The sequence below is a fragment of the Lygodium microphyllum genome, chromosome 10, assembly GCF_053477565.2.
Source record: "Lygodium microphyllum isolate KBCC chromosome 10, Lygodium_microphyllum_v1.1.10, whole genome shotgun sequence".
Classification (NCBI taxonomy): domain Eukaryota; kingdom Viridiplantae; phylum Streptophyta; class Polypodiopsida; order Schizaeales; family Lygodiaceae; genus Lygodium; species Lygodium microphyllum.
Genome location: NC_141144.1, coordinates 99,303,273 through 99,327,877, shown reverse-complemented (window position 1 = coordinate 99,327,877; position 24,605 = coordinate 99,303,273). Strand labels below are relative to the sequence as shown.

Here is a 24,605-nt window from a genome sequence, read left to right as displayed (position 1 = left end):
ACGAGGGCCCTAGGCCAACGTGTGGGGAAGCCCCGTAGTGATGCACCGAAAAGGTTACACCAATCATGGCAACGACCCAGAGGCAATTGCCATATGCCACGGATGCAAATCCTCCCGAGGGAGCAAGTCGGAGTGTCGGATGATATCTAGCTGCCAATGCAAGAGCCCTTTAAGCCTGGTAATATGTCGGGGTACATTAGAGGCCGAATCAAAGAGAAAAGCATTGCGCGTGGTCCAAATGTGCCAGCATCCCCAATATCTGAAAAAGTGAAATAAGATCTTCTCATGCAACTGTGGCGGTGCGGGATACTTCGGGCGCACAAAAACCCAGTCGAAAGGAGTTAGCGAGGACCCCACCACCGCGCGCCAAATGTGCGACAAGAGCGACCAGATATTCTTGGCGAGCGGGCAAGAGAGAAAACGATGTCGGGCCGATTCCGCCGGTGTGGTACAGAAGAAACAATTGCCATTCGAGATGCGACGCTTGGCAAGGGCCGAGGCCAAAGGAAGACCACCAATCATCACCCGCCAAAGAAAAACCCTGCATTTGAAAGGTGTCTTATTTAGCCAGCCCTCCGTCAGCGTTTTCTGCCACCATGACAGCGATTTCCGCAGTCCCCAAACAGTATTAGCTTTCTCTCCCAGCCATTGGTGATCTTGAACAAGAAGATGATACACCTGATTAGTAGAGGCCTTTTCCAGACTCAGGCGGCCTGCAAGGTCCCAGTCCTGCCAAGGGCGATCCACAGTCAAGGCAGGAAAGGGTTGCCGACCCTGAAGCTCCGACGAAAGCTGCTCCCATAAATCACGGTATCCACGCCTGATCTTGAAGAGTCGCCGAGCAGTCCGAAATGATATGAGGACATTGCAAGTGGCAAGGGTAGCATCCGCCACCAACGTCACACCTAAACGGGCCATGCGATTAAATCTTGGTCTGAGTTGATGTTTATCTTCCCATGAAAGGAGTCTCGATACTGCCAACAATTCCAGCTGAAAGGAGTTAGTCTGCAAGCGGTCCCCTACTAGGTGCCAACGGGCCTTTTGGAGCACCACTTTCCAAGAGCCGACCAAGTGCAGTAACAAAGAGGAAGAGGGACTGGAAATACGAGAGTCGGCATTAAGGACATGCCACCAGGAGGCCCGAAGCCGTGTGTTGCCATGGCGGAGCCCGCTGTCCTCAAGAAAATAACGGGCTATGATGGTCCATGGGTGATGGTCCACACACATGGCACGAAAAAGGGACCAACGGAGAGCTAACATATGAGTGTGTGCATCCAAAATAGCTCCTCCACCCATGCGGTTAGGGGTACATGCGTGTGACCACGAAATCCAAGAAATGCCGGCCTGCAGTGAATCCTTCTTCCACAGCATGAAACGGATGGGATGAGTGAGGACCTTCAAAGTAGTAAGCGTCCATGGCAACAAAGGCAGGAAATACGTTAGCATTGGAAGCATGATTGTCTGGGCCACTTTGAGGCGGACATGGAATGGCCACGCTTGCGACTTCCAATACATAAACTTCACCGCCAGTTTTTGTGAAATCCACTCCAGTAGGTCTTTTGGCCGTACATCCACCCCCAATGGGTATCCAAGATGCCTGACAATGGATCCACGGGAAACCACCTGGCCTTGCCAGCCTAAGGACTGTAAATCAGGCTCCGTGCAACTGAGAATGGCTGACTTGAGGGCATTGATGCGAAGCCCAGAGGCCTGACCAAAGAGTGTCCAAACATCTAATGCCCTGCGAATGTTGTCCTTGTCCGCCTGCAAAATCATAAAGGTGTCATCAGCCAAAGATTGGCTAACGAAGTGCTGACCCAACGGAAGAGACAGCCCGGCCAGCTGAGCAGAGGCTGCCATGGAGGATAACATTGAAAGGACCGGGTGAGTCGCCAGGGCAAAGAAGAGAGGGCTCAAAGGACAACCCTATCTGACCGAGCGTGCAAGGACAAATGGCTCGGTAACTCCATCATTAAGCATAACTCTGGAGGAAGCCTCAGTACTAATGGTGTAGATCAATCGGGACATTCGGGTACCAAAGCCCATAGCCGACATTAGGTCTGCAATGAAAGACCAATCCACATAATCAAACGCCTTTTCCAAGTCCAATTGGATCAATACCACTTCCTGACCGGAGTGCCGCGCATAGTCAATAGCCATTTGCACATTTAAGATATTATGCAGAATGTTGCGGCCCTTAATGAAACCATATTGGAGAGGATGCACAATAGCTGGAAGGTGCTTGTGAAGCCGATTCGCCAGCACTTTGGAGTAGATTTTATACATGGAGCCCATCAAAGAGATTGGTCTTCAGTGTTGCAACTTTGATGGCGAAGGGACCTTTGGAATTAGTTTGATAAGGCCTTCTTTCCATGAGGAGGGCATGACTCCCGTTTCCCACACCTGCTGAAACATGGCCACCAATGGCTTCACCAACTGCGTGGCCGAGGTCTGAAAGAATTCATTAGTGAGACCATCCCAGCCAGGACTTTTATCATTCGACAGGTGCAACAAAACGTCCATAACCTCTTCCTCGCAAATATCCGTCTCCAAAGCGGCTTGCATATCAACTGGAACTTGCTGGCGGACCAGATGATAGAAGACCGAGCGGGCATGCGTAACCTGGCTAGAAGGCGAGGAAGAGGAACCAAGAAGTTCCATAAAATAGTTTCTGCACATAGTGACAATGGTCTGCGGGTCCGTGACCATGCGACCTTCCGAATCCTAGAGTCTAGTCATATTTTCGCGAGCCGGAGACGCATGCAAGGCGCGAAAGAACTTATGAGACTGGCAGGCGCTATCTTGCATTGTGTCCGTCAAGTTGTGCAGCTTGGCCTGTTGATAAGATTTCAACTGAAACACTTGAATAAGATGGGCCAACCGCCTCTCCAGAGACAGCAGAAAATCATCATCAGGGGAATCGAGGAGCAAGGAACGGACCAAAGCCAGTAAGTCTTCTGTTGCATGTCGACGTCGGCGGCAAAGCGAGACATGATGGATCCCATACTGGCGAGCAACCCGCTGCACATTAGAGAGCAGCCGTGCAAATGAAGGCAAGCCCTCAGAGGCGAAGTCCAATAAGAACCTCTCAATCAGCTGCTGCATATAGCCCTGGAAAATTGAATGCTTCAAATAAGAGGAGTTGAAACGTAAAGGGAGCCTATCCAGGAATTGCACAAAAGGTGCAATAGAGTGTGCCCACATCTCAAGCTGGGAGGGGAAGTGGTCCGACAACGCATATTGCCGCAAGACCTTCATTTCCAGCATCTCGGGGAGAAAATCATCGCCCTGCATGATATACATTATGTCCAGTCGCGACCAGGTAGTTGCATATTGTGCGGAATGAAATCTCTCTCTCTCTCTCTCTCTCTGAAGTAGGGGAAACGTATTATATCATATTAAATCAAATCATAGAAAGTAGGGGAAACGTATTAAATGACTTGGTTTCTCAACATCCCCTCTGAAGCCCAAAAAGAAGACAAAAAGACAAGTGTGAGAGAGAAGAGCAACGTGAAGAGCCCAATGTTCAACCTATAAGGTAACATATAGTGAAAAACAATAGATATGATGAGCTGATAGAACTCAAAACTCAACCTCGAGAGAGAAGCCACATGCTCCGTTACTCCATACTCAAAGGTATATGCAAGCCTAGGCATCAAGCCATGGCTGCAACATCTAAAGCCACAAACTAGGAAGACTATGTAGATCATCGATGTCAATGGTAAAAAGAGGATGAATAAATAGATGAGAAAATGAGTGATGTGGCATAGAGATATCAACCACCCCAACAAGGTGAAGAGTTGTCAACAAGGTGAGGGGTATCACACACGATCTCATCGATGGCCACATCAAAATCGATGTCTATGGAGCAAGACAAGGGAGGTTAGGAAATGCATAGCTCCTGGGGAGTGAGGGATCGATAGCAGTCACTGTCTCTCAGTGGAGCGGAGTGTGGAGCCCAAGGAGTGGAAGGAATCAAACAAACACTCTCTCGAACAAGCGGAGTGACGAAAAGACGGTATCTAACTATTACTGTCTCTCAATGAAGTAGACCACAGAACAACCAGCCGTGGCTGTCAAATTCATTGGACCTGAAAATAGGTGGGAGAACCTCCGTAGCGCATTGCGACAGTCTCCAAGAGATCATGGTGCGCCTGATGTCCTTCTTTTGCTCGCAAGGGCTTAGTGCGCATTGGATGCATCTTATTGCCTTGAGCATAATAATCTAATAGCGGATACAAAACAATCTTTGTGGCCCGAAAGGGAGATTTGGCAGAAGGAGTGTTGGGTGCTAGACCCATGTACTCCAGTGGTGGGGGGAGCAAAGGTCGAAGTCGATAGTCTTTGATGTTATGGGCATTCTTGCTGCAATAGGAGCAGCTAGTGGACTATCCATCAAGAGAAGCCATAGCACTAGAGTAGCAACCTATAAAAGGGAGGGTGGCAGGGGAAACAAGATCAGGATAACTCCCAATGATGTAGCAAAAGGTTATTAAAAGATGTTGCAGCTCCCGAAAAGTGTCTTTGCCTTCTCCAAAGCAGAAAATTTTCTTGCCTCTCTAAGCACCTTTGACTCTAATAACATGTCAAAATATGACTAATGTGAAACCAAACCAAGGAGACAGTAAGATTTGCAGGGAGAAACACAAAGTGTGTGCAGCAAACACTAAGAGAAAACAGAAGCTCAAAAAACATGGAAGAATATGATGAATGATGAGTCACTAAATCATGCTATGTAAATCAAGCTGATACAGCAAAGCCGACACTATGAAGATAACTACACTATCCTATCTGAACAGCAACGCCTGTGCATAGTGAAGGGAGCGAAACATAATCCTTCGGCAGTAGGATATTGAAGGTAATGCTAAATGGTGAAGGAAAGGAAAGCCTGCTGTAGAGGGCACGAAACGCAAACCTCAGGAGCTATCAGAGATGAAGGATATACTGAAATCTCTCCGAGATGATGGCTGCTATCAAGGCAACTGCTGGGCAGCCAGCTGGAGAAGAAAAACACAAGAACATCTGATGAAGATCTCTCCTTGTAAGTGGCTGCACATAGGCGATTGCTAGACAGACCTTCATGAGTGAAGAAAACACAAAAACGTAGGTATCTAATGTAGGGCTGATAAAGCAGGTGTAACCTGCTGTAAACTGCATGAATCTGTGGCAAATGAAGCTTGACAATGAGGCCAAGGGAGGACTGGCACTAGATGATCTAGGCTACAAAACACCATGTGGACATGGATGTAGAAGCCACGAACTGTAATTTCCTCCTGATGGGGTGTGCATGGCAGCAGAGAGGATGGAGAAAAGAGATAAGAATATGGAAGAGAGTGACACAATATCAGAAGGAATGAATGTGTGGGATGAAGAATGAGGGAAGTCAATGCCATATTTATAGGCACAAACTATCTCGAGTGGCTCCCCAACTCTCTCAAGTGGCACCCACTGAAGTCTCTCAAGTGGCACCCTAGCTCTCTCGAGTGGCCCCCAGAAAATGGAAACTAAAATAGGAATGAACTAGGAGAAATGTACTGAATGACTTGGTTTCTCAAAAAAAAAAAAAAAAAAAAAAAAAAAAAAACACACACACACACACACACATACACAAAATTCTTTTCCTCCAACAAGCAGCCAATGTGCATGGGAAGTGGATGGGAAGCCCAATTCCCACAATTGGACATCTTAGTATATGTGGTAGGAGTTGTCTTCAACACCCTCTAGAATGGTAGTAGGCTCATGGTAAAAAGGGAGTAATGAGATCTAACCTTCTATAAAGAAGGATCCGCGCTATCACTCTGCAAGGAAAGTCATGGAAGCTCACTCATAGATTGCATGAAAGAACATTTATGAGTAGAGGCTTTGGATCTGGGAGGGTCAAAGGAAAGTGGTGTCGGTTGACATCCCATGAGCTTTTTCTCATACACAACATGGATTATAGACACTCTAATGCAAGATAATGTTGATTGCTCCCCTACCCATAGCGAGCATTGGGTAGTGCAAAGCATTATAGAGCCTTTAAGATGCGCCTCCTAGAAGAACCTATGGGACACGTAATGGCTACAGAGGGTTTCATTGTGGTCAGTGGCTCATGGGTAGTACACATGCTACAAGATGGGGTTTGTTGATGTTGCCTTCAGTAGCACACGAACACTTTGAAGCACTACCTTTGGTCGTACAAGGGGCTCCAATTGTGTGGAGAGGGACTTGTAGGATCTTCCATGGAGTAGAGCAGCCCAGACTCAACGAGTATGTTAACTGGTGGGGCTTCTACTCATAGTCAATAGCGAAGGTCGGCATCTACTTTATAAGGCTAAGATGCAAGACACGACCTTCATCATTAGTGTTGATTCTTGAGTAGTTGTTCACTTGGAGACGCTACTCAAGCCCTTGGCTTTGGGATCAAAGGTCATTGAGAGCCTCACAAGGTGGTACATCTGGAAGGCCCACCACCCCTAGTTGATCTTCAAGGGAAAATCCCCTTCAATGAACACAACTATAGCAAAGCTTTGGTCCTCCATCATACATTTTCTTCACCAATGTTGGGAACAGCTTCAAGGTGACTCTCGCAATCAATACAGGCTTCAATAGGCTTTTTCTTCACACTCCGGGGTTATACCATAGTCTATTTCTCATGCCATGCGATTGTAACCCCAATGGTGCTAAACTCACCCACCTTAGATTTCCCCAAAAAAAAACAACAAAAAAAAAACCATTACAAAACACCTTGAGAAGCCTTATATGCACATGCTGTAGAACCTTTTTAGCTCCCCATGTTGTTGAGCCCTTGTACTTCATTGTTCATTTCTGAGTAACATAGTAAGCCACACTCATTTTGCCAAAAAAGAAAAATCCAACACCTTCATGAAAAAAAAGAGTAAGGATACTGTACCAAGACGAAGTAGAGACTTGCAACTTGTTGCATACAAGAGAGGTAAATGATCATTTGACTGGAAGCAAGCAAGAAAAATCTTTGCCACCAAATACTTCTTTTTCAGAGAAAAGGAAATTGTATTAATAACACCTGAGTGTGAAAGTCCCCATGAAGTAAAATACAAAGCACAAGAAGCCCTATAAAGAGTAGCCAAGTACATCACAAAGACAATGGTTGTGTGGAAAACCGATCCCAGAAGCTATAATGCTAGACCATTGAAGGTGCCAAAGTTTCATGTCCTCAGGAAGGCCTCTCCCCTACAGCTCATCCTCTCAGAGCCACCATGTTTCTCTCCCATCTCCCACAGAAAGTGTGGATAATCTTTGTCCAAATTCTCAAAAGAGTCTCTGCTGTGGATACATCCTGAAGGTCTGTAGCATGGCTGCATCTGCCAGTCCAAATGTACTGAGCAATATTACTAGTGATCAGATCCTATTTGTGATAGTGTCCCAAGGTCCGCTGTGTCTGCGAGTTCTCTGGAGTGCAGATCTTGCTCAGATGTTATCCAATGATGAGGGGGGGGAAAATAATAATAATAACTCCCCACTAAGCATCCTCATATCCACATGTTAGGCCTCTGTTTATGACCCAAGCTACAAACCCCCAAGTCGCAACTATAGTCCCAACTCTACTGTGAAAGATCATCTTGAGGGCTGTTCTCCAATACTTCTTGGGCTTTGGGACAGTCCCATAGGCAATGTCTCCATGTCTCCCCCGGGTCCCACATCTTGCACATGCCACTGAGTCCATGCCATATCCAAGCCAAGCAACAACCACTCAGCTCCTATGAGCTAATACCCACAGGAAGAGGGGATATCTTACTAGCATATGTGAGATTGAATCAAAGGAAGTACATGTATACATCCTATTGGATCCAAACACAATCAGAAAGTCCTCCCACATGTAGCCCCTAAGGGTCACCAAATAATATTTGCTTTCTCCAATAATGAGAGTCTAACAGGTTACAACAATTATTCCAGTTTCAGCTATCCTGTCCCTGAGCAGAAACTGCAACAATAGCTGTTCTGATTGCTCAATATGTTAGCTGAGATCTGCCCAAAGATATGGTGACCTGCATGATTGTCAACTTCCCCTTCCTGCTTGAGTTCATCATAATGGGACCACTCAATTTTGCTAAGAAGATTCCCAGTTAGCCAAGATAGCAGGCAGAAGCCACGTTAGCAGATTCTCGATTATCTTCTTATGTGGTTCTTTTGAGAATATTGCAATCGTTCACCACCAATGGCAGCAAAGGAACCAATTACTGATGCTGAAGGACAGAGGTTGTCTTTTACTTGTGTTTATTGTCACAGACCCATACGTTGACATGCAGTCCTTTCATTCAAATAGTGACACGTTTCCAGGCAGTAACAACTGGCAGAGGACTGCAATAGTCTGGAGTGGTACAGCCTTTCACGGTTCCAGGATGATCCATAGTAAGGCATCTGTCTCACACTTTGTTATGCTAACAGAGCTTGGCACTCGCACTATGTGAAAGCACATTTTTCAATACTGGCATACTTACATAAATCTTATCGTTGGCCGGAAAGTATTTACCTAGGTCGGCCTTGGATTCAAAAAAGGGATTAGTGACTTGAGGGGATACTATAGCATGTCATGCATGGACGACAAAATGCTTCTGAACACAGCTTTCCTATCCCTTATGCACTACAAAGCTAACCACCTTATCCCCACAGATTTGTGTACCTTCACACCCAACTTACGTAGACATATCCTCTAAATCTATCCAAAAAGATACTGCTTATATATAGCTCAATCGTTCAAGTCTTCCACTGAGGCCTCCATCTAACAAAATTGCTATCTGAAAATGAACAAACCACATGCTATGATAAGAGCATGTGTTATCATAGCATAGAAGTAGACAGTATGCTTAAAACATCAACTACTTGAAATGACAATAGAAAACCTCAGGAGTATGCTTAAAGATCAACTACTTGAACTAACAATACAAAACCTCATAGGATCGTATCATTAGCTGCGTTCCATTTTTTTGTAAAGCTCCCCATGCAGCTTTACTTAGGTTGGAAGATGTTAACAAAAACCACCTGCTTTCACAGTCAGACTGATCAGCATGCTTGTCACACTAAGGAAGTTTGAGAAATTCCAAAGAGAGAACAAAGAATCCAAACAATCATAGCACATCATCTAACATACGCAAGATTTTGCCCTTTGTATCTAACATAAGACTTGAAATGAGGCATTGCTCGGCTGCAAAACAAATGGATTAGATTCAGCAATCAAAAACTCATTGGCAAAGAAACACATAATGGTTTTTTCATGTCATCAAATCAATACAATATTCAAACAGTTAAAGTACCCTCTCCCACTATGATCTGCCTCCCAACGAGCCCAATACTTCTTTAAGAAACCTTTTTCCACATTTTGCAATGGGCTAGGAATTGCATTTCCAGCTGCATAACCCTGCAAAATGCATCTATCAGTCCCCAAGCCTTCAAGTGTTTCATAAAGCCTTCCCCACATCAATATAACCAATTTCCCTACCCATCAATCATTCAGATATTGGTACCTATGGCTTCACAAATGAATTTGCTATTGCTGTGTCTACAAGCAAGGAGGGAATGAATCTATTTAAGTTAACCAGGTTTCCTCAAGTACCATGTAGCCTCTATCACAAAATTCAGATTACAAATCCATTGTTTTTCCCTATCATTACCATGATTTAACTTGATCTAAGAATTGCCAAGATTCTATAATCTAAATAATTCATCTACATAGAAAATATAAGAAGCTCTTCTTTTTCAAGGAAAAGATAATTCTACTAGAAACACCTCACTAACTATTGTCACTAAAGTCAATAAGCTTCATACAGAATATGAAGATCTTGAGGAAGGAAATATTGGGCCAACAAATCCCTAGTCTTAAGCTACTCACAATGAGCCTCAAGCTTGAACTCATTTTATTTGGCTGAATTCCTTCAGCTCCGTACAGTGACAAAAGGAACACCTCTTTAAATTAAATTAAAAAGGAATTTCTAGAAGTTTGGTAGGACAATTGGCTCAAAAATTTCTACCGAAGGTAATCATGGGCATTGCCACATTCATCCCATTATCTCACATTCCATGCCAATCCCAGGTGCTGCCACCTTGCTGTCTTTGGGTATTCCTCTCCATCACTAGAATGGCTGTACCACAGCCCTCTGCTCCTTGAGCATCCATTTTATCATCCTTTGCATATTTAGTTTGTTCATTGAGTTTCCTTTGAGTGCTCATCATTCATTCTCTTTCTTCTTCATTTTGCATTTTCTTACGAGTTCCTTTGTTTGTCATGATTATACACTCTCTATGTTTTCTTGGCAAACCCTAGTGTATCCTCACACAGTATCAAAGTGGTTACAGTTGGAAGAGTATCCTGAGCTATCATGAGAGCTAGATTTTGCACAAGTGTCTCAATTTCTCTCAAACTAGCTTATGATCTCTTAGTCACCTTCACCCTTGGTGCACCTAGTTCCCCACCTTGCTTCTCCCCTTCTGTTTGGTCTAAGGCAGTACTATTCCCTTGATGTGGAGGACAACACTTTTTCTTTTTCTTCATCTAGGTACCATTCCTCGAGGCCCTACTCTCGTCCTCTGCATATTTCTCCATCTACTTCCGCACACTCTATTATTCACTCACCTCACAGTAAACTAGAGGAAGGTGAATCTCAATTATGGCCAGCAATTGCTGAGACTGCACAACTCTTAGCTGAGGAAGGTCAAACCACATTCAGGATTATTGCAATCTGACGTCTTCAACTGAAGCAAGCCTAATGGTAGGTTCGTACGATCTTTTTGGCTTTTATGAACCATATTCCCTCTATGTAGCCCCTTCTATTATGCAGCACCTGGCTGTAAGTCACCGCAAAGACCTCGTACATTAATAGAGGATGCTCTAGCACCAAAAACACTCAGGTAGGTGTACCTGATGTCCCTACAAGACTAAAGTCCACCTTTTGTTTCATTGTTGTCTTAATACACAAGTCACGAATTCCTTTGGGGAGCCCCCAGCAGTTTCTCCAAGTTTTTGCATTAAGAAGCATCAAGCTTATGCCAAGCAATCATTACATCAACCTTAAAGGTACTCATCAACCATGAAGATGTAAACACTTGCTGAAATTGTAACTTCACACTCATTAAATGTTTTGCCTTTCCTTTGGTGCCGCATTGTCATAAGCAAGTGGCTGTAAAAAGGGTGCATTGGTTGATTAACAACACACCAGGGTTAGCAAATGCATTCCCAAACATTCCCATTTGTTGACTCAGAACCATGCCAAAATGATTGCACATTGGATTAAAAATACTGCTGACCATTCCTTGATACATTGGACCATGCATTCCATACACCGTTTATTGCGAGCATCTGGGCCATACATTCCATAGCTGAACCATGACCAGCCATTTCATGAAATGTGGAACCACCACCAAACTATTCCAGTTGCCCAACATTGGGATGAATACTTTGCTATCAAAAACTCATCAAATTGGCATTTCCAAGATTGCCATGCATCGGCTGTCCTTGCCTGATTGCCAAAATTTGCTTATACTCATTGTTAGCATTTTATGTTTCTTGATGCTGAGCTACATCACTTTCTGGGAACTCATACTCTTCCAAAGCTTTGAATGATGATTTCTTCTTTTTCTCCTTATTGTCCCTCTTTGAAGAATGCCAAAATTCCACAAACCAACGATCCTCTGCAAGTTGTGCAAAGATATCTGCTACTATCCTTAGTTGTGTTGCAAATTAGACATCATAATCCCCTTCTTCTTGTCAGTCATTGCCTCCGCAAGAGACCTGCCTCAGGATGAAATCAACATTCTTAGAGCAGCCCATGCTGCATGTCTATACCAAGATCGGGCATTGCATTTCTTCCAATGCTATGTGATCCTTCAAACTGGGACACATCACCATTGCTTGAACCGTCACCATTAGAGTATAATGATGACATGCTTGCTGGTTAGCACTCAGCATATCACAAATTCAGTAAATTGCAAATGCATTGGCTTGCAATTAGGTGTCCCATGTCCACTTACTCAAAGGAGTTGATGTGTCTTGGTAATGAAACCGATCTTCCTTCTCGGGTAGGGTGGCAAATGACCTGATTTAACAATAATTAGAGCGAGCAAATAGTTCACAAATCTGATATATGTACTTTATCACATTATTCTTAGACAACCGGCACTCAATCGGCCCTAAAACCGTTGCCCCTTGCAGTCTTTCTTTAACTTGAATTGCTTTGAATCTGTAGTACACACAGATGTAGCCTAATCTCTCTACAAATACCAATACTTTGGGCTGTCACAAATGACCGGCAACATTAGGATCCACATTGCCCCTTGATTTCAACACAACCGAGAACACTTCCATGTGAGTCAATTTCAATGTGGATGTATAATTCCCTTCAGATATGCTGTAGTTTCATCAAACTCTGATTCACAGACTTTTAGTTTATGGGCACATCTCACAAGGTGGCTGAGAAACCCTATTTCTATAGAAAATTAGAGTTTTGACACCAAATGCACTGCGGAGAGAGAGAGAGAGAGATCTATTAACGTCTCTAGAAGGCCAAAATGGCCTATGAGACCATAACTAATACAACTGGCATCATCATCTCTCATCAAAGAAGAAAACAGAATTATGTCTAGGTCTACATGATAAATTGAAGTGGAAAATGAAGAATATGGAAAATAAAAAATACGGAAAACTGAGAAACTGAAAAGAGTACAGAATATCTCCCTCTCAATGTATGGAATCCACGAAGACTTTGCAAGCTACTCCATTGACTCGGCATGGTAATCTTTGTCTATAACAAGCAACCGTGATGTGAATGTGTCACATATAAGCATGCCTACGTTGCCAAGCAGGTACCCTAGGGTGTCATGCTCTATATAACATTGTAGCTATGTCTACTCTAATGCCACCTTATGATGTCCCTCGATGGCGCCTGTCAGTAGGAGATGTACTATCTAAGGTGGCAATGGCCTGTGGGTCAGCTATACTAAAAAAGTTTGTAACTGCTCTCAAGAGGGGTGGATGTGACTGGGGTTACCTCCAATCCCGAAACAATGATGCTCTGCAGCGTTGGAGCTCCAAGAGGAAAAGGCCCAAACATCTCTGGTCCTCATACTCCATCACTCATCTCAATGGTCCAAAGCCAGCTGATGATGAGGTGCGGATTTGTCCAATAGTGACTCGAAGCCCGTGAGAAAGTTGAGCATCCATATATCTCAGACTCACTATCAAACTGTCGTGGGAAAGTTGCAAGAAGTGACATTGGTATCATGCCATCTTCGTGCCTAATGGGAAAGGGGGACTTGGACCAAGTCCTCTCCGTCTCCACTTTAGTGATGTTTCTCTGATCACTCTATTCAACTCTGAACGGTTGAGACTCAAAATGGGACGATCAAGTCTGCAATCGAACGGTGGCAATCTGTCTATATTCATGCCATGCAAGTTCAACCTACACCCTCTTTATCAGCCCTATATAAGATATCTACATTTTTGTGTTTTCTTCACTCTTGAAGGGCTGCCTAGCAGTCACCCCTGTCTGCAGCCACTTACATGGAGAGATCTTCATCAAATATTCTTACTTTTTCTTCTCCAATTGGCTGCCCAGCAGTCACCTTGATAGCAGCCATCATCTCAGAGAGATTTCAGCATATTTTTCATCTCCGACAACTCCTAAAGACTGTGTTTTGCTCTCTCTACAGATGCCCTTCATCTTCCAGTGTCTACCCTGACATTCCACTGCATGAAGGACTGTGTTTCACTCCCTCCTAGAGTAGTCCTTTTCCTTGTCATCAACACCTTCACCCAAGGGACTGCATTATTTTGCTCTCTTCATAGTGCACATCATTTCTAGGTGTTGCAAACATTACAGTCATCTCCGAGCTCCGCTCCATTGTATCAGCATGATTCAGTGTTCATCATTCTTCATTCACCTTCTTCTTTAGTGTTTTTGAGTTTCTTTGTCTTAGTGTTTGTTGTACACTCCCTGTTTCTCCCTACAAACCCTACGTCTCTCGACATGGTATTAGAGCATAATGTTCTATCTTTCGACAACCAAGATTGGACATTTTCCTTGGAATGGATGTTCAACACCATCACCACAACATTTCCGAGGCCACCTCCCTTTCTATACTAAGATCTGGCAACATTGCTGGAGTGGAATCAAGAAGAACACCAAGGCTGATTGATGACAAACAGCCCATCATGATGAGGGAACAAATCAAGTTGACTGAGCAATAGCAACTAAGAAATGACTCCCATGTCTAGAGTGCTCTGTGGGGTGCGGGCCTTGCTAGGTCAATCAATCTTGAGGGATACCTATCAGCTTGGAAATGATGCCCTTGGGTGGGTGACAAGGGAAATGAGTTTTGGAGGCACTGAGGGATACCTATCAGCTTGCAAACAATGCCCTTGCATGAGTGACAAGTGTGAGTTGGGGCTTGCTAGCCCATTGGCAGGAGACTGATGCAACTATCCATTCAAGTGATTAAGTCATCTTTCAAGGACACTAGCACTTAAGTCGAGCTTACTGGGTGGCACAATTTCACCCATCAGGTGTGCCACATCAGATTGCAAGAAGTTCTTCAATACTTAGTAGAATGTCAAGCCCGTTCTAGACAAATAGTTGTAGAGAAAGCCCTCCTCAGACTTAAATATGGCAGAGGATTGAAGTGGAAGACCTGGCAAATCAACCCCTACCTCATATTGCATGAGCCATATGAGTGGTGCCTTGTGAAGTGTGTGCATGTTGAACCCTGGATGTGTTTTATTTTCACCCCGGTAAGTGGTGGTGGCTGGCTTCTGCAGTCAGGCATGCAATTCTTCCCTTTGACAACTACAACTGGCAAGCATATCCTCATACAGGCGGATGATTAGAGGCCCACCACGAGTATCCATGTTATTCTCTTTTTACTTCATATATTTCAGTTGCTACAACTTTTTAAATTGTGTTAGCATTCCCTCTAGATACTGGAAAGCCTTCTCATAAATATGGTAACAATCACTTTCCTAAGCACTCAAAAAGAGAATTCATAATTTAATGATGGTTTATAAGCAGTCAGTTATAGGATGATGTAACATTCAAAGCAGTAACACCACGTTGCTGTTGATAAAACATTGGTCCGGGGGGGCAACAACCAGCATTTAAGACATCATCCACCTCACTCTATTTTAAATTTCTTTTCCCACCCACTTCTGATATTTTTTTTGCCCTTCAGGCCATAATTTTTCAGTTCCAAAGCGCATGTAGAGAATGCAACACAAGTGATTAAAGACCTACAGAGTGCTGACTCTTCACAATACAAGTGAAGAACAAAAGCATTTTAGAAGAAACAGTAGCTCAAAACCAGATTCCTCCAAAATTTGAGCCATAACTTATTCAACTATTGATTAAGATTTAGTGCTTGCCTCAATTGAACACCTCACATCTTCGACAGTTGGCCATAAGATCTGAAAGTTTCCTAATCCCAATGCTTTATCTGGAGCTTTCCCTGCTGAGGTGGAGGAGCTGAACTCTGCTAACCACTTTTCATCTAGAGAGCCAAGAGATGAGAACTGAAAGGAAAAAATATGTTTTGAAACATTTTGAATTCGAAGAAGACATTAAAGCTCTCCCATACACATGGTTTGGAGACACCACAATGCATTCAGAGACCTGATAGACCAATGGAGCATTCACAAATTCCTCTTCAAAGCATTCCTGCTCCAAGACACTGCGTAGTTTCATATGCCCCCATTTTCTGAGCTTGTGACCTTGGTGATAGCCAGGTATCGAAGCAATCAAGCGCACCTAATCATATCATCAAAGAAGTTTCAGATTCTGCCAAGCAAATACATCTCAGGTCTTGAAATGGTGTATAATCATGAGGTCTATACAATGATAAATCAATGCAAACCACCCATTGAAAGAGATTCTGACAGGATAGCTATTGTGTAATCACAAGCCTTCCCAAAGCTAGATGCAACCCTCTATTAAACATTTAGCGAGCTCCAAAAGAGTGGGCTGTCAGAACTCAGTATATACAGCATCAGCAACCCTATCGTGTTATCAACAAACCTAAACCCATATTCCAACAATTAACTCACCACAGCAATTACTCAACATTTCAAAAAGCTGCAAGAAAATGATTTAATTGCATGTGTCAAGCTTATGGTTATAGTGCTCTCCACTTTAAAGCTTTGAAAGGGGAGAAATGGAGCTGACCTTGCTCCCAAACAACTGAAGCATATCTTGGGTATGAAGCTCATGAAGATAGATCAGCAAGTTATGTAGGGTGAAGCTCCACGTTGGCGGGTACAAGTAATAGGGCTTGAATATATAGGCCGAGGTATCCACCTACATCTTTGACCCTTATTAATGCAAGGTGGTGTAAAAGGTGTTCACACCTAAACGTGCACTTTTACACACCATAATCTGTGTTCACACACACGGATAAATTACTCTAACAAATACCCCCTTCAGGTCATGGATGATTGAACCCGTGAAACAAAACATATGAGAGAGGAAAAAGGGAAGGTCTTACCTCACACAGGTAATGTCTAATCCCATACAATGATTCTAGAAAGGAGATACATAAGTGAGAGATATGCAGCGTGAGAAAGATCATGGCATGGTCTGCCAAAAAGCTTAGGGAACTAAAGTAAGCCATGGTTCAAAGGTACATATATGCATGGCTCAAAGGTTGTTCATAAGCCAAATGGCTCAGAGGCGTTGGGCACATGACCAAAGGCCAAATACATGGGTATAGATTTCGGGATCAACTCAAAGATCATGTAGTAAGAGGTTACAATACCCCCCAAAATATAGCACCTAATAGAATCATAAAAGGAAAGTACAAATCTTTTTGGATAAAAATCCGGTCAGAGTACCCCACACAGTAAGTATTTGGAAAGGCCTTAACACATGCATTGGCATGGTCAATGTCTAATTCCAAAACACATTATTTATTTATTTAGGATTTGATTCAAAAAGCATGCTGATAGGGTTCATCATTGCCAAGAGACAATGACTAAATAGATACATTAAGAGCCTTATCACATGGGGTAGGTGGCTTATCATAGTCAATATCTGATAAGGTATTAGCAACACCATATTGGGCGTGTTGCTTGTCTTGCTGCTTATCTTCCTTTTTAATGCATAGATCAACAATGTGACCAACACGCTTGCAATATCGATACTTGGACAGTTGTTTCTTGGTGTAGAAGGCTGCCAGTGCAACGTCAGCATCTTTGTTATGCCTTTCGTCATCCAAAAGGAGAGCGACCATTTCTTCATATTTCATCTTTGGAGCCACCTTGAGAGCTATCACGGTTTCATGGAATTGTGCTTCTTTCATCAGGCTATTAAGAAGTAAAGCCTTTTTATCTTCATCATCTAGATGGCTTTTGAGAGTGGTCAATTGTTCTAGTAAAGAAGGCTTCAATGATCAAGATGCTACTAAAGAGTCTCCCAACGATTGTAGGAGATACTAAACAATTGCATCTTTACAAATAATTTGGAATTATTAATATCTCCCCCAAATGTGGTTTGAAGGCCATCCCATGCTTCTTTTGTTGTTTTTGTAAGATCAAGGTGATGAAGAAGATTGTCACAGAGGCCCAGTCCGATGATGACCAATGCACTTTCATTCTTCTCGAGCCATTCTTGATGAAGTTATGCATTGCCCCGAACATGCTATGGCTCATCAGAGGAGATGACTTTCCATGCGCCTTCTCACATGAGTATGAGCTGGATCTTTATCTTCAAGATGGAAGATCCAACGCCCGAGAATTTTTCAATTGTGATGTTATATCTTGACATCCCAATGGCAGATGCCATGGGGAGAGCTCAAACTGAAAAATGATGAAATTTTGATGAAGAAATTTGAAGAAAGCAAGCTCAAACTTGAAAAACCCCAATTTTTATTGTGTAAATAATGGGAAATTTTGATAAAAATCGAAATTCCCGATTTCATGCGAATATATCCTAATGAATAGATCCGTACACCGGGATGGTGTGGATTGGTGGACTGGGATGCCAACCCTTGGGATGTGGTTGTGTCAGAGATTTTTCTAGAAATATTATCTTCTACAAAGACCTACTGAAATCCAAAAAGCATCCTACATGGTTTAGGTATATATAAGGGATCTGCATACAAAAGAGAAACCTGCCACATCCAGATGATTTCAAGGATCGGGAGGAGTTGTCATGCTCTAGAGGGACCATTCACGCATATCATTACCATACACAAAAATGAACATATTCATCGAGTACATTGGAGTATGCTCTTATTTCCATGAGTAAATGTCTGTTGAGTACAAAGATGTACAAGAGACTTCACATAAGGGTGCCAAGTCAATCTAGAAGGGAAACAAGAGAAGAAGATGCCATGGTCCTAAATTTTCTAGAATATCCCCATTGTTTCTCTCAACAAAACCACACACAAGGGTACCAAAAACATACATAAGGGTCCATGCATAAATGTCTGTCAAATACAAAAATGTACAAGAGAATTTGCTACAAGAACGGATAACCTCTCAACCCAAAACATATACAAGGGTGCATTCGCACTAAGTCAACTCATAACCACTGTGATCAATGCTACTAGCATCCATCCGAATGTCCAAAGATGTAACACTTCCCCCCTCATGAATGATTACTATCCTTCGCAATATCCTATTTTTAGAACTTGGCTGCCTAAACCCTGAAGTCTCCTTCGAGCATTTGCACTGAGTCAATTTATAATCAATGTGACCAATGCTACTAGCAGCCATCCAAATCCAAGGATGTAACACTTCCCCCCTTAAGAATGATTACTATCCTCGCTAATATCCTCAAGTATGAAGTCAAAAAAACAACTCTTCAATGAACATACTGACTCCGAAGTAGCCTTCGCCTCCGAGTGGCTTTTCCACTTAACCAAATACTCAAGATAAACAATTTCATGGGATCGTTTAGTCCTAAAGTCAAGAACCAATTCAGACTTCCATAGAATAAAACGTGCAATATCCTAGAGTCGCCAGACATCCTCATTCAGAACAATCAACTCACCTTGTCCCAATTGTTCCTCTCCAAACGACTAATGTGGAACACAAGGTGAGCTTGGATTTTTGGAGGTAGATCCAGCTCGTAAGATACACTACTTATCTTCTCGGTAATTCGGAAAGGACCACAATATCTCGAAGATAATTTATAGCATTTGTTGGTAGTCATAGAATCAAAGCCCTTTGGGACTTAAAGTAGATCCGCATGCCCTCATGGAGAGGTTACGATGTTGGCTAGCATAAAACATGGCACGATCGTAGGCCATTTTAACGCCTTCCTTCGCAATTGTGAACATTTCTTGAATATCGTGCAAAAGGTAGACCATAGACTACATTTTTACTCCCTTGAGTTCAATAGCAATCACTGATTTCGGCATATAACCATAGATAAGCATAAATAGACTATAACAATAGCTGAATTCTTAGCACTATTATAAGTAAACTCAATCTAAGAAAGATAACGCTCCCAATCAGACTATCTATGGAAAACATATGCACACACCATATCCTCCATTGTTTGATTTGTCCTCTCATTCTGTCCATTGGTCTCAGGATACTCCAAGAATGACATAGACTATCTAGTTTCCATTTTTTGGAAACCATTTGCTAGAAATGGCCAATGAGCTTAGAATCACGGTGACTAACTACTTTGTCGGGCAAACCATAAAGTCTATAAAGATGTTCAGCAAAGAGACCAGCCTACTTATCGCTTTTTATGGTCATCTTTGTAAGAATGAATCAAGTCATTTTTGTCACAAAACTAACCACAATCTATAATGCGCCATTACCTCGATTTGTCCAAGGTAGTCCTATTACAAAATCAATAGAATTGCTACTCCATTTTCAATCGAGAATTTGTAAAGAATGTAACATTCTCGATTATTTGTGTCGTTCAATCTTATTAAGCTAACATTGTTGGCACACATGCATATAAGACTCAACCATAGTCTTGATGTATGGCAATAAAAGTAGCAAGTAACTAAGGCCAAAGTCCAATGTAAGCCAAGGTATCAAGCACTCAACGCATCATCACACTCATACAAAATTTTCTTGCGGATATCATGATCATCAGGTAAGATAAAAATCAATCAAAATTTTAGAGAATGACAAGGCATCAACTTCGAGAATCCAACTAAGGGCATTGGAACCCATATTAGTTGTGTCCTTTCAATAATGAATCTCGAAGTCAAATTTCTACATAAGCTTTGCCCATCTCGCCTTGTGGCCATAGAGATTGAGCTTATCACAAGGATATTTTAACGAATGATAGTAAGTCCAAATAATGAATCCAACGTCATACAAGTGATGGAAGCATATTTTCAATGCATGGATAACAATCAACAATTCCTTCTCTTGAGTGGTGTAATATTTTTGGACATTGATGGGCTAACGGCTTCCAAATGTGACGCATAGGCCACCTTGATAAAGAAGAACACCCATAGCATAGTCACTCTCATCCATGTGAATCTCAAAATGTCTATTTAGATCAATAATCTACAATATCAGTGCAATGGTAACCGACCATTTGAATGTTTGAAAACATTAACCAAGCTCACTAGTTTAAACAACTAACATGCTTTTTCTTGCTTTGAATACCCTTCAACAAATGTGTTCAGGGTTTAACAATATGAGCATAGTTATTAACGAGCTTTCATTAAAAAATAGAATAAAACCTATACAAGTTTTACTTACCTTATGGTCCTCGAAAACAATCAATCAAGCACTACTCGAACTTTTTCAGGATCAAGCCGAATGCCATTAATCGAGATGATATGTCCAAAATACAACAACTCTATATGAAAACATTCGCACTTGGATAGTTTTGCAAACAATTGCGCTTGTCTTAAGAGATATAAAACGATATGCAAATGATTCATATGCTTCTCAACTTACTATAAATAAGTATGTCATCAAGCATATGCAAATGATTCATATGCTTCTCCAACTTACTATAAATAAGTATGTCATCAAGCAAAATGACTTTTCACTTTTCGAGATACGAATGAAACAAAGCATTCATCAACTATCCGAAAGTTGCGGGAGCTTATTTAATCCAAAAGGCAAGACAAAACTTGATTCTATCTGTACCATGTCTAAAAAGCAGTTTTTGAAATATCATCTGTAGCTATATATATTTGATGGTAGTAACCAATCTTCGTGAAAAATCGCACATATCAAAGTCAACCAATAAGATCATTTATCCGAGGTAACAAATATTTGTTTTATATGGTCACCTTATTGAGACCAACGTTCTTTCTTGTTAGAAGAATAGACTCACCCCATGGAGATTTACTCGGTTCAATAAAACCCTTTGCTAGATAATCGTGAAGTTGCCTACCTATCTCATCATCCTCTTTTGCGCTAAACCTCTAACCTTGCCAAGGCCCAAGAGATGAGATGGCTACCACACAACGCCTTGATCATGTGGCCTAATGTAGTGCAAAATGGCAAAAGTTCTTCAAGTAATTCGGATGGAAAAACATCAGCATACTTGTGCAAATTTGGATCCAAATATATACTCGCATTTGAATTCACATCAATATTATTATTAAAAGATATTGAATTATATTGCAAATCAGATAATTGAACTTTTTCAACGACACAAACGTAAGTAACAACATCTGGATCAAAAAGACATTTAGTGAATTTCAAAGTTGATATCATATATACAATAGTTACTTGCATTTGAATTCACATCAACATTATAATTAAAAGATATCAAATTACATTGCAAACCAGATGATTGAACTTTTCAACGGCACAAACATAAGTAACATCTAGATCAAAAAAGACATTTACTAAATTTCAAAGTTGATATTATATGTACAATAGTTTAGCGATTCCCAAGGATGAACAGCCCTCGATCACATCATAACAGCCATCAAGTTCAAAAGACAATACATGGAGTTTCATAGCCAATGTATAGAGAAATATCTATCAAAAAACCATGCCATGACAAGAATGGTATCGACATGGTCAAGGCTCATCAATCGAAAGTCCAGAGGCTTGTGGTACTGCTGGATTGAAAGATCCAAGCTCCACAACATCTGCTCCCAACAATCCACAATAGGATCTTCCACATAACAAGCACGATAAGCTTGATCAGTAGGTACCAAGTGGAGCTGTAATTTTTTCACCAATTGAGAAGAAAGAAAATTATGAGTAGAGTCATTATCCAACAAAATTGTAACTTCTTGGCTATTAATATAACCAATCACCTTTAAAAGGTCATCCGAGTTAAACACTATTTTAATTATGGAGCAATCATTACAATTGCTTGCATTAACAAGACAATCTTCAGATAAAATTTCTAAAGAAATGCCTATAGCTTGTACAGTATTTACCGAAGCCTTCAAGGTAGACTTCACCATCTTATTCTAAGGAAACTCTCTCTCACCACAAAAGTGCCCCATCTGATAGCGGGCAAAGCAATAACCCTTTGAGTGATCCTCACTACAAATTACTTTGCACTTATCGTTCTTTTTCTAACACAACTCTAAAGGTGACTGATGAGTTGCTATTAGGGTAAAAGGCTTCTTTGGCTTGAAAGTGGACACAACTAAATGGGATCTACCCACCAACTGGTTGCCTCGACTTAAAAACCTAAATATTATATCAAAGTTTTGGACGTGCCCATAAATGTCCTCTAATAAATATACTGCATTGTAGAGCACCTCATTTTGATAGTCTTCCAAGAATCCAAAAAGATAGTACATGTGTAATGAAACTAGCCTTCCTTCTCATATACGATGGTAATAACCTGATTTAGCAACAACTTTACCAAATAAATAAATCACATAAACCAAAATGCACACTTCAACACTTTAATCTTGGACAATGCACAGCGTGTTGGCCCCAAGACTGGCACCCCTTTGCAAGGTTTCTTTATCTTCAATCGCAAATCAATGGACTACTGCTGAGATTCACTAATCTATTGCGGTATCTGTTCTTGAGCTGGGAGTGAAGGTGTAGAGAATTGAGAGCAGTAGAGTGAGAAAGAGTGAGCACAACACTTTCATGTTCAGTAAAAGACTTGTGTACCACATTTAAGAGCATTCCGAATCGTCCAATTGTGCCAACAACCCCAGTATCTAAGAAAGTGAAACAAGATCTTCATATGCGACAAAGCCGGTATGGGGTATTTGGGCCGCACAAAAGCCCAGTCAAAAGGGCTTAGCCAGAAACCAACCACTGCTCTCCAAACTGCCGACAGGAGTGACCAGATTTTCTTAGCAAGAGGGCAAGAAATAAATTGATGACGGGCCGATTCCACACTGGTGGTGCAAAAGAAACAATTGTCGTTGGAGATTCCACGTTTGGAAAGGGCTGAAGCAAGAGGAAGACCACCGATCATCACCCTCCAAAGAAAGACCTTGCATTTGAAAGGTGTCTTGTTCATCCAGCCCTCCAGACCGAGATTTACGCAATCCCCATACAGTATTGGCTTTAGTAACCAGCCATTGACGATCTGTAATCAGCAAATGATACACCTGGTTGAGGCCTTTTCCAAATTCAGGCGACCTGCAAGGTTCCAGTCCTCCCAGGACCGATCCGACACAAGGGCAGGAAAGGGCTATCTGCTCTGGAGCAACATCAGGAGCTGTCCCCATAAGTCACTGTATCCACGAAGCCCAAACATGCCATACAATTAAATTTTGGTCTGAGCTCATGTTTGCCTTCCCACAAAGTAATCGTGAGACTGCCAACAGTTTCTGTTGAAAAGAGTTAGCAGCTAATCGATCCTCAACTGGATGCCATTGAGCCTTCTGGAGAACCAATTTCCAGGAACATACCAAGTGAGCAAGCAAGGACGACGAAGGACTAGAAAACAGAGAGTCTGCATTAAGAACATGCCACCAGGAGCTCCGAATTTGAGTATTACCATGCACAAGCCCGTAACTCTCAAGGAAATTGGTCGCCAATGTGTCAACATCGACGGCGAAGGAAGTTTTGGAAGCAGTTTGATAAGTCCTTCTTTCCATGAATAAGACATGAACCCCGTTTCCCAAACCTGTTGAAACATAGCCATCAATGGTTTCACAAGACTGGTAGCAAAGACCTCAAAGAATTCATTGGTGAGACCATCCCAACCGGGACTTTTCTCCTTGGGCAAATGTAACAAAACATCCATAACCTTTGCCTCGGAAATATCTGTCTCCAAAGTAGTTTGCGTGTCATGCGGAACCTGATTGCGGACCAAATCATAGAAGACTGAGCGAGCATGAGTAGTTTGGTCCGAAGGTGAAGGAGCAGAACCAAGAAGGTCTAGAAAATAATTCCTACCAATATTCACAATAGTCTGAGAATCAGTCACCATATGACCTTCTCCATCCTGGAGTCGAGTCATGTTTTCTTGAGCGGGAGATGCATGAAGACCACGAAAGAACTTATGAGTTTGACAAGCACTATCTTGCAAATTCTCTGTCAAATTTTGCAATTTGGCCTGTTAGTAAGATTTCAAGTGAAACTCTTTAAGAAGATCAGCCAAACGCATAGCCAATGGCAGCAGAAATACATCATCTGGAGTCTCCTCCAGTAAAGAACGAACCAAAACCAGTAATTCCTCCGCGGCATGTCTACGCCGCCGACAAAGGAAGGCATGATGGATCCCATACTACTGTGCAAC

At 42.1% G+C, this 24,605-nt stretch overlaps 1 protein-coding gene across 5 annotated transcripts in view; it reads right to left on the bottom strand.

Annotated features, from left to right (window-relative positions):
* The window catches only part of TDP1 (tyrosyl-DNA phosphodiesterase-like protein), a 235,387-nt gene that overhangs the window by 53,272 nt on the left and 157,510 nt on the right, over nucleotides 1–24,605 (bottom strand). For 2 of the 5 annotated variants that reach the window (XM_087686642.1, XM_087686643.1), the window contains 5 exons: nucleotides 15,612–15,746; nucleotides 15,365–15,511; nucleotides 9,273–9,376; nucleotides 9,110–9,163; nucleotides 8,910–9,000 (listed from right to left, as the gene is read on the bottom strand). In XM_087686642.1, the coding sequence (XP_087542768.1) occupies nucleotides 8,910–9,000; nucleotides 9,110–9,163; nucleotides 9,273–9,376; nucleotides 15,365–15,511; nucleotides 15,612–15,746 (531 nt within the window). The remainder of the gene's footprint in view (nucleotides 1–8,909; nucleotides 9,001–9,109; nucleotides 9,164–9,272; nucleotides 9,377–15,364; nucleotides 15,512–15,611; nucleotides 15,747–24,605) is intronic. The other 3 variants (XM_087686645.1, XM_087686646.1, XM_087686644.1) reach the window with 2 other exon arrangements.